This window comes from Leptonychotes weddellii, chromosome 10, assembly GCF_054177405.1.
Source record: "Leptonychotes weddellii isolate Sample4059 chromosome 10, ASM5417740v2, whole genome shotgun sequence".
Taxonomy (NCBI): domain Eukaryota; kingdom Metazoa; phylum Chordata; class Mammalia; order Carnivora; family Phocidae; genus Leptonychotes; species Leptonychotes weddellii.
In genome coordinates this window covers 5,891,196-5,901,329 of record NC_138378.1, presented here as the reverse complement: position 1 = coordinate 5,901,329, position 10,134 = coordinate 5,891,196, and the positions used below count along the sequence as shown (strand labels likewise).

The window sequence follows — 10,134 nt, the reverse complement described above, 5'->3', positions numbered from 1 at the left end:
ACAAGGAAAAGGCACGAACCTCCCGCCGGGTCAACTCCGCCAGGCGCTCAGGGCCCGGGCCCGCCCACTCTGCGCGGGGCTCGAGCTCCAGAGGGGCGGGGGCGGGGCCTTGGAGGGACCCCCCCCCGCGGCTCGGCCCCGCCCACCCCGCGTGCGGCTCGGCTCCGAGGGGCGGGGTCTGGAGGGCGGGACCTGGAGGGATGGCGCGGGTCCGGTCCCGCCCACCCCGCGTGCGGATCCGGAGGGGCGGGGTCGGTGGGCAGGGCTGGGGAGGGATCGCGCGGCTCCGGCCCCGCCCACGCCGCTCTGGGCTCCGGCTCCGGCGGGCCCCGCCCACCGGCACTCGCTTCCCCCTCCGGTCAGCTGCGCCCGTGGCACCGCTTCGCCGCGCGCCATGGCCGGGCTGCTGGCGCTGCTGGGTCCCGCGGGCAGAGTGGGCGCCCGGGTCCGGCCTCGCGCCTCCTGGCTCCTGGGCGCCGCCGCTCCCTACGCGCCGCGCCCCCTGTTGCTGCAGCTGCTCCGGCCCGGGCCCGACGCCCCGCTGCTGCGCGCGGTCCGCGGGGACAGCCGCGACCGCCAGGTAAGCCTCCCCACCCCCACCCGGGTCTCTGGGCGCCCGGATCCCGGTCCACCTCCGCCGAAGGAGAGCTTTACTCGCCCAGCTGTACGAGACCGACCCCCCGCCCCGGGGTCCCCGAGGCCCCAATCCCTACAAGCCAAGGAAGCGATCCTCCCAGTTGACAGCCGGAGAAACTGAGGCTCAGGGAGGTCTGGTGATCTGCCCAAGGTCACACAGCCTCTGACAGAGCCCCCGCGGCCGGCACAGCGGCGGCAGCCCAGAGAATTGTCGCTGGGGCCTGGACTTGCTAGCAGCGTGCTCACATGGCTGTCAGAGTTGTTTCCCCTTCAAGTGGCGCTACAGCCTCCTCCGCACTGGGCCCAGGAGAACGGCCCCTGGGGGTGCTGCTCTCTTGAACACCCTCGCATCGCTTGCTGCTACTCCCTATTTATCTAAGCAAAAGAGCAGGCCTCCCTCCCAGGCTGCAGGCGAGACTCGCGCAAGAAGCAGTGTCGTTCTGTCCTGTTTCATTTCGGTTGCCCTTTATCTATGGTAAGTGAAAACTGGTTTCCCTTCAGAAAAGTAATACGGACTTTCTTTAAAAAAAAAAAAAATTTTTTTTGTTTTTTTTTTCTTTTTAAGTTCGTCTCCTGAAAGAAAAACAGTAGTAAGTAGCGCAGTCTGGAGACAGAGGACTGACGAGTTGGGACACGCAGAACCTGGCTTCCTGCAGTCCCTTTGCCTAGGGATGGGATCCCTCCGCTCACCAGCCCTGTGACCTCACCCCAAGTAGGCTGAAGGCTCTGAGCCTGTTTGCTGACCTTTCAAAGGGCTAAAGATAGCAGCTTCCCAACTAGAGTTTGGGGGACAATCCCATGAGCTGAAGCAGGCCTGAGCACAGTGCCAGTGGAGCTTCCTGAATGAATGTTCCGTGGGGATTTGACTCACACCCTTACCATGCCTCCTGCCTTCTGCTCCCCCCATCCAACAGGCAGCAGATCTTGTCCCTAAATCCTGAGCCCTCCACACATATCTGGTTGCCTCCTAGTGACTCTTCATGATCAGCCCACCTGTCCCTTCCTCCAGGAAGCCTTTCCTGACCACCAGTGATGCCTTGGGTGCCTCCACTGGCCTCCCTCAGTCCCATGGGTGTGCATCCTCTCTGCACTCATCATCTGGAATGGTCTCCTGACTTGTTTGTCTGTCCCATCAGCCACATCAGTTTTGCCCCCAGCCCAGGCCTTGGCACTGGCAGGTGTGTGTGTGTGTGTGTGTGTGTGTGTGTGTGAGAGAGAGAGAGAGAGAGAGAGAGGAGAGCATACACGAATATGCATATGTATGTGCATGATATGTGTATACAGTAGTAACAAGTGCGATCTCAAGACTCCCCGTATTCCTGTCTCTATTCAATAGTTCTGTGGCCTTGATCAAATCTCCCCACTTTTCTGTTTCTCAGTTTCCTCGTCTGTAAAATGGGATGTTAATAATTCACATTTCTTGGAGCATGGGTGTGAAACCTGACATGGGGTACATTCTGAATTAATGTTAGCTGTTGATGTTACTGTCACAGTAAATGTATCAATCACAGGGCTCCCATGAGCTGTGCTTGTTTCTCCTGCTGTCTGGTAGATGGGCAGGATCCGAGTGGGATCAGAACCTAACAGGATGTTAGGACAAAAGATACTCATCATTCAAAGTGTCATCTCCCTGAGAAAATACATCTCTCGTGGGGCCTGCGAGCAGGTGCAGGGGTCTCCCCTGTCAGCTGCTCCTGGCTACCCACAGGCACCTTGTTTTGGGCCATTGGGAGGAGGGAGTGCAGCTAGGGTCTCCAGACGTGCCAGGATTTTAAGTAAGTACCTGAGAGACCTTCCCGCGTCTGCCTTTAGCGCGGTCTCCACTCTAACTGGGAGGAAGGAGGTAAAGCCACAGGAGAATCCTGCCTTTTTCACTTAACCTGATTCACGTCTTGTCACCTGGCAGAGCCTGCCTACACTTACACTATGGGAGAGGAATCTTAGGCAAATGATTTGCTCTCTTTGAGCCCCAGTGTCTTTTGTCAGTTCTTGCTCATGTGCTGTGTTTTCAGGGAGCCCCTCCTTGATGACCTTAAACTGGCAGCATCCCTCCCCACAGTCCTCCCCATCTGCCTCCCTTCCTTGATGTTTCTCCATAGCATTTGTCCTATCTAGCAGCCCTGATACTTTCCTTTTCTGTTTATTGTCCCTCCCCTCCCCACTAAAGCATAGGCTCCCTGAGGGTAGAGTTTTGTCTGTTTCATTCATGGCTGTACCCCCCACACTTAGAGCAGCACCCCCCATAGAGCTGTTATCCATGAGTAAGTGAGGAGCACAGCATAGTTGTTTAGAGCAAAAGCCTTGGAACCCGCAGGTTTAGATCGCACCTCTGACAGGTAATTCCTGTGTGACCCTCTGAAAGTTACTCAACCTCTCTGGGCATCCAGGATCCTCCTCTGTTCAGTAAGGATGACAATAGTGCCTATCTCACAAGGTTGTTGTGAGGATTATCTAAATTAATATTTTCAAAGTACTCAGAAGAGTGCTTGGTACAAAATAATCACAATGTAGTGCTGTGTTTAGTATTATTACTTATTGAATGAATGAAAACAGATGTCACTTCAGACAAGTGAGCAACATCTTTGCCTTATTCTTCAAACCCTCCTGCCCCTTCTAATATAGCCTTTTATACTTTAATAAGTATTTGGCTTGGGGGTGGGGGAGGTAATCTCTCTCTCTCTCTCTCTCTCACCCCCCCACACACACACACAGGCATGGATATAAAAGCGCTTGGCTCAGTACAGACACTAGGGGATGTATAATGTTACATGCACCCAGAGCATTGCCTAACATAATATATCACAGGTACTTAGGGTGATATTTTACAGAGATGAAGGTCTGAAAAGTTTCCATTCCTTGCAAGCCACCCCTCAAAAATTCCTTTATTTTAGTTTCTTCGTTCTCCTCCAGGGTTAGGAAGAAAACCGAATGGCTCACAGTGCTTAAAGATACCTCCTTTTACCACAATAAAAGGAAGAAAATTGTCCCAAGATTCTAACTCTAGAAAGTTAACAATGAGCCCTGCTGCTAGCTAACAGGAAATTGTCCATTGTGTCTGAATATTTTATCCCTCCCATTGTTTTGCAGGAGATGCGGGTTATTCTGTAGCTGGAAGTCTGGCTGCCTCTTTATTTTTCTTTTTTGGCCAAAAGGCCTTTTGCCAAAATAGAGGTTGTAAAGAAAAGAGCCCTCAACAGAGACAGCTCCCCTCGGCTGTGGTGAATGGACAGATGGGACGTAATTCAGTTTGGTCGGGCCAAGTGTCAAGGGTGGGAAATGGAAGGGGCTTTCTCCCTCCTCAGCCTCAGAACGTTGTTTGGCACTTGGGCTGTAGATGGTAGATCATTGTGCTATCAGCGCTTGACGTCTGGAGAGCAGGGCTTCCTCGGCAGCCGAGAGGCGGGTGGGGCCTTGTTTATCAGAAAGAAGCGAACCTGCGCTCTGAGCAGCCGTTCTGGCCGGTGGGAGGCAGAGCCAGGCAAAAGCTTTGAGGAAAAGGGGAAGTTAGACGTGCTAGCCAACCTAAAGGACACTGGCTGGTTTTCCTTCTCCCCGCCAAAGCCTTGAAGTCCGGGAGAAGTGTTCCAGAACTTTAGGAGTGTTCAGCTCTTACAGGACACGAAGTCGAGTCTGACTGCAGAAGCCGTGTGGCCTCGAGGTGGCCAGTGCAGTGACCCGTCCAGACACTTGCCAGCCTGCTCACCACTCGCCCCCGAACCTCAGTCTCCCGCCTGTCAAAGTGGGAGCCACAGAGATGCCCACATCATGGGGTTACCATGAGGGTTTTTATGAAATGATGCCTTTAAAGCGCTAAGCCCAGCACCTGGCTCAATAGAGGGGGGCCTAGCCTGAGGACACAGGTGGTTTCCCTAAAACCTTTCAGAAGAGGTTCAGCGCTCCTGCCTATCAGAATGCACTCTCTGAGGGGCGCCCGGTTGGCTCCGTCGGTGGAGTACGCGACTCTTGATCTTGGGGTTGTGAATTCGAGCCCCACGCTGGGTGAAGAGATTAAAGATAAAAAATCTTGAATCAAAAAAAAAGGGTGGGGGGGCTGCACCTGGGTGGCTCAGTGGGTTAAGCGTCTGACTCTTGGCTTTGGCTCAGGTCATGATCTCAGGGTCCGGCTCCACGCTCAGTGGGGAGTCTGCTTGAGATTCTCCCTCTCTCTTCCTCTGCCCCTCCCCCTCCACGTGTGCATGCTCGCTCTAAAAAAAAAAAAAGCACTCTCTGAGATTCATGACTCAGTACTGGATCTCAACAGCCCCTCCCCTTCTATTAAGTCTCTGTTTTCATAACTCTGAAAGTGGCCGTAACATTTGATTCCCAGGAATGTGAGCAGCGTTTAATGAAATTGAGATGAATTCCAGGAACGAAGCTTATGGGTAGGAGTCCCCCGTCGGATGCACAGCAGGTGCATCTGAGGGTCAGGGGGGGCCCCCCTGGAGAACACGCTGAGGGTAGGAAAGCCTGGCAAGGTGAGGCAGGATTGGTAAGCAGGGGTTTACCTGGCAACCCCGGGCAATTGATAACTAATCCCAGTGCCCAGGCCTCACCCCAGAGCACAAAATCCAACTCTGGGCACCTGGACATAGGTACAAATGGACCAGCAGCACTTGAGCCACCTGGGAGCTCATGAGAAAAGCCACCTGCCCCCCCACCCCGCCCCATATGCTTGGTCAAAGCTCAAGCCCACAGGGCAGGGGCTTTTGAAGCAGGGCAGGGCTGGGAGGTCCCCTGCAGCCCCGGGGAGCCTTGCTAGGTTTGGAGGTGCTGCTCCGGACCCCTGTGTTGTTTCATTTTCGTTCAGGGAGTCCTGCGCCTCCCTCCTGGGGACTCTGGGCTGTCATACTCCTCCCTCTTGCCTTTGAAGTGCAGCTCGGGTGCAGCCCGCTCTAAAAATATGGAGGAAAAACCAATCGTGTTACGAGGCAGAAACTGGAGCTCACTGACCCAGATACTTCCTCCCAGGAAGAGCTCTGAGACAGGTCATTAAGATTCAAGAAATCTTTTCATAAAAAAGGCACTCTCCATATTGAGAAGGAGCCTTTTTTAAAAGAAATCCAGCATTCTTGGGTTTTTTGTTTCTCCCAAATATTCCAGGCCCTGTAGGTGCTCAATAAATGTTAAGAGAAGCCAAGTCCGGTGGTTTGTTTCTGTGCAAATCCCAGCCAGTGTGTTTATGGCCTAGGAATCGGCCCTCCCTGTATCTGCTCAGATATCCGGGGTAATCCCTGATTCTGGTAGTAAATAGACCGTAGCTTCTCCATTTTATTTTGCACCCACTGTCCTTGTTTTGTAGAGTCTAGGATGGTTGTCGCGTTCTCAGGCTGTGGACCAAGATAACCTGGATTCTAGTTTTGGTGACTTTGGGCCAATTCTTCGGTCTTTGAGGCCTGTGTTGTTCCTCAGGAAAGTGGGAAGAAAACAGTATCTGCCTAGAAGGTGATCGCAAGGATGAGCGCCGACAGCAGAAGGAGAGAAGCATCTGAGCACTGCCTGGCTGGCAGACAGTGCTCGATAAAGCACCATCGGTGTCCCCAAGTGTGTGAGCCCCAAGGTTTTAGTTGCTGTTGATGCTCTAACAGCTCACCAGAAATCCAGTGGCTTAAAACAACACACATTTATTACCTTACAGGTCTGGAGGCCAGATGTCCAAAATGGGTCTCAATGGGCTTAAGTCAAGGCATGGGCAGGGCTGGTTCCTTCTGGAAGTTCTGAGCGAGAATCCACTTCCCAACTTTTCCAGCATCTAGAGGCCACATGCAGTCCTTGGCCTGTGGCCCCTTCCTCAGATCTCTGACTCTGCTTCTGTGCTCACATCGTCCCTGAACCCCCCTGCCTCCCTCTCTTCACTGATAAGGACCCTTGTGATTACATTGGTCCCACTCAGAAAATCCATGATGCTCTGCCCATCTCAAGATACTTAATCACATCTGCTAAATCCTTTTGCCATGTAAGGTAAGAGAGTCACAGATTCTGGGGATTAGGACCCAGATATCCTGGGGGCCGTCATTCTGCCGATCATACCCGATACCCAGCTTTCCAGGGCAATCAGTGTCGAAGTGGGCACTAGCCTCAGCTGGCTGAGGAGGAAGGGGGCAACTGGTCCCTCACTGGGCAGGAGGGAGAGTAGAACACTGCGCAACACGAAAGCTGCTGACGGCCACTAAGACCCTTGCTCCTGCCCCAGAACGCTCCCCTTCTTTTTGTTTGTGCACAGGATCCCAGCAAAATCGCTGCGACACCAGCCCCACCTGCCAGCAGCACAGAGGAGGAAAAGCCAAGCAAGTCGCAGCAGCTGAGAAAGATTTTTCAAGAGTACGGTGCCGTCGGCGTGTTGCTGCACGTTGGCATCTCACTAATCTCCTTGGGCATATTTTACATGGTGGTTTCAAGGTGAGATCTCGGCAGGAACAGATCTTTGTTTTTTTTTACTGTCATGTGTGATTCTTTGTGAATGAGAACATTTTTCCTATGAATGTGTATTCATCTAGCCACTTGCTGTCATGTTTTTTAAATACTTCAAATCTTAGAGCCAAATCGATTACCTAATTTGACGCCTTGTGATAAATTTTTTTTTTTTTTTTTTTTGGTCTCTTTCCGCAGTGGTGTGGACATGTCTGCAATCCTGCTTAAACTCGGATTTAAAGAGTCACTGGTGCAGTCGAAAATGGCGGCGGGCACAAGTACCTTCGTGGTGGCCTACGCCATCCACAAGCTGTTTGCCCCGGTGCGAATCAGCATCACCCTAGTGTCTGTGCCCTTCATTGTCAGATATTTTCGCAAAGTGGGATTTTTTAAACCTCCAGCTGCAAAGCCTTGATGAACTCTTCAAACCTATTTCTTTTAAATAGAAATTCTGGGTTAGTTTTAGGATAGAGCTTTTCTGGGGGGCGGGGAGGGTGGGGACAGGAAGCTAATTGCTATGTTCTCGTAAGTTTGACCTTTGGCAACAAAATTCAGGTTCTTTTAATAATTGTAATTATTTTGCTTTACAAATGTTGTTAATGCTATTCATCGTAGGGCTTGTATGCATAATCTAAAATGTCAGCAAAACATCACAAGTTGAGTTGGCATCTCAAACAAAACTGTTAGCCTACAAAATGCTCCTTCTGGAGGATCACTGGTGAGGTTCTGGTCTGCAGAAGCCCCCGGGGTTAATCTCCGCTCAAATTCTTAAAGGGCGACGATTCATTAAGCTGGCTTTTTAAAATTTCCGTTCCTCCAGGATCTGTCGTCAGGCTGCCTGTGGTTTAATAGACGATAGGATGCAAAACAGCTGAATTTGATGAAGCAGAATTTCCGACTTAACAATATGTAATCAGGATCTAAATTAGCATCAACGCTTTGACGTTCATTACACTTGTTTTAGGGAAGAAAAATAACCAAGTATTTCTGGTGTGTTTCATTGATCCGAAAACACCTTCAAATCTGGACGTGATGGTCCCTACCTCAGGTGGCTTTTCTCAAATTTCAGTGAAGTAGGTCAGGGTCATTTGTCTCTGTTTAGGTAAAATAAGGGAATTTTATCCAGTAGTAGTGGGATCACGTGGCTCCTGACGGCCTTATCCACGGGTGAATTTGGATACTGCACACATGGAAAGCTAAGACAATCTTTGCTTAACCTTCTCTCTCTCAAACATTCCAGAACTACCGTCACAATGTTTAAATTGTGTTGCTACTTATATTTTTTAATTGAGTTGAAATTGTTATGTAGAAAAAGATTTTGTATCACTCTCTAAAAAGGAAAATTAGCTGCACTTGCTGTAAATGGGAGGCAACTGTGAAATACTGTGAAATAATACAAAATAATACAAGCCAGGGAGGGAGGGGGTGGGCAGGTGTTATTACCTTCTGTTGAGCCAGTTTTACCTGAGGACCGCCCCCCCCCCCGCCATTGCTGTGAGGGACATTATCAGTTAAAAACGGAACAAGCATACAGATTCAAATTGTCATTTTTGTCCCTGAAACAGGAGCAGGCAGACTGGAGGGAATTCCTTTCTGTGGGATTCCTGTAATGCTACCTTCCGGGCTGCATCCACACACAGCACGGTCCACACTGGGACCCCGATTCAACCAGTTCTGCCCTGCCACCTGGGTCAAGGGAGATCCAGATTTGGGAGGGGGTTTAATTACATATGTGACAATCAGAAAACTAAAGGAACTATAAATTGACCATCCTGGTTTTACCACCTGGCTGCTGACCGTTCCCTGGTTAAGCCTTAGTAACCTATGTCCGTTATTTCAGTTAACTTTTACAAGAACATTTGTGGAACAAATTCTCCACTTGCAAAATTGTTAAAGTGGATTCTCCTGCCACACACACACACACCCTTTTAAAGCAATTAGCCCATTGCCAAAAGGCTTTACTGATTTCAAGTTGGAACTGCCTTTCTGGGATCTAATTCCAAGGACATCGACACCGCTGAGCAAGATGCCTGATAAGAGTGCTAGGAAGTCCCCCCTGTGGTCTGGTCTCTGTTTACACAGTTGGCTTCGCGCTCCTAACCACCTTCTCGACCAGTCTCCCTACCACTCAGAACCCTAGTAATGCCTATGCAAAAAAACAAGAAAAAAGCTGACGGTGAGTCCTACAGGTTTAAGGGCTGAAATCTTAAACTTTGATTCCACGTTTGGAGGAATGGAAGTGGACTGACAGGGCAAGCAATAAAACCAATCACCAAACCAAACAGCCACGGCCTTCTCTTCTAAGCCCCACCTCCACTCCACTCCTGCAGCCAGTGGGGCCCCAACAGAACAGAGAACCTGGAGAAGATGAGATCAAAGGATCAGGGAATATGTGACTTCACCAGCAAGATGTACAGATTGCTTGTATTTACATTGTTTTTATGGAACTAGGGGAATAAAACGTCTATTTTAAAAATGTAAGCCATTGTTCACCCCTAATTTTGTATCTGACGAAACCAGCCGCTTAAATTCCCTGAAACAAGCATCTTTGTGGTGTATGAGGAACTTAAGCCATAACTGTCGCTGATTAGGAAGCAGCCCTGTGTGTGACCAGTTTGTTAATGTTGCGCTACTACAATGAGCTATTTTCTTTGCTTGTGTGGGATTCCGGGGAAATGACAGAAGTTTAGCTGGTGTCACTGGTGAAGGTGGTCACATCATACTATCACTTGGGTGGATGGTGCATGAAATACTACTTTGGGAATGTAAAAGTTGGTTAACTCAAGACTGAAAAGCTCCTTTATCCCAGGGGGCTAACTGGGTGGACACCTGCAGCTTTATTCTGAAGCTTCTGTCACTGTGTCACCAAAGCTGACATGGAAGTCTCTCCGTGTTGGCCACTTCCTTGTAGTTAGTCATTTCTAGTATCTAGTTCCTTGCGTCAAATGAAGGCCGGCCATGAAAACATAGTTCTCTATTAGTTTTCAGGAACTTCAGCATTTCCAAGGTCAAGTTCACCCTCTTTGGCTGAGATGTTGGCAGCTAGAAACAACTATGTAACTTTATGCATTAGGAGCACACAGTACATGA

At 50.3% G+C, this 10,134-nt stretch overlaps 1 protein-coding gene across 1 annotated transcript; it reads left to right on the top strand.

The window, feature by feature from the left end:
• Positions 1 to 354: 354 nt before the first annotated feature.
• Positions 355 to 9,525, top strand: MIMS2 (mitochondrial inner membrane scaffold 2). Its single transcript, XM_006740649.3, has 3 exons — positions 355 to 580; positions 6,857 to 7,032; positions 7,243 to 9,525. The coding sequence occupies exons 1-3, from the start codon at positions 395 to 397 to the stop codon at positions 7,457 to 7,459; spliced, it is 579 nt and encodes a 192-aa protein (XP_006740712.2). The 5' UTR covers positions 355 to 394; the 3' UTR covers positions 7,460 to 9,525.
• Positions 9,526 to 10,134: the final 609 nt, after the last annotated feature.

Excerpts from the sequence above, each read along its gene's own strand:
- MIMS2 (XM_006740649.3), top strand. The coding sequence starts at position 395 with ATGGCCGGGCTGCTGGCGCTGCTGGGTCCCGCGGGCAGAGTGGGCGCC. Across the intron at positions 581-6,856 it reads GGGACAGCCGCGACCGCCAG|GATCCCAGCAAAATCGCTGC; the intron begins GTAAGCCTCCCC and ends GTTTGTGCACAG. Across the intron at positions 7,033-7,242 it reads TTTTACATGGTGGTTTCAAG|TGGTGTGGACATGTCTGCAA; the intron begins GTGAGATCTCGG and ends CTCTTTCCGCAG.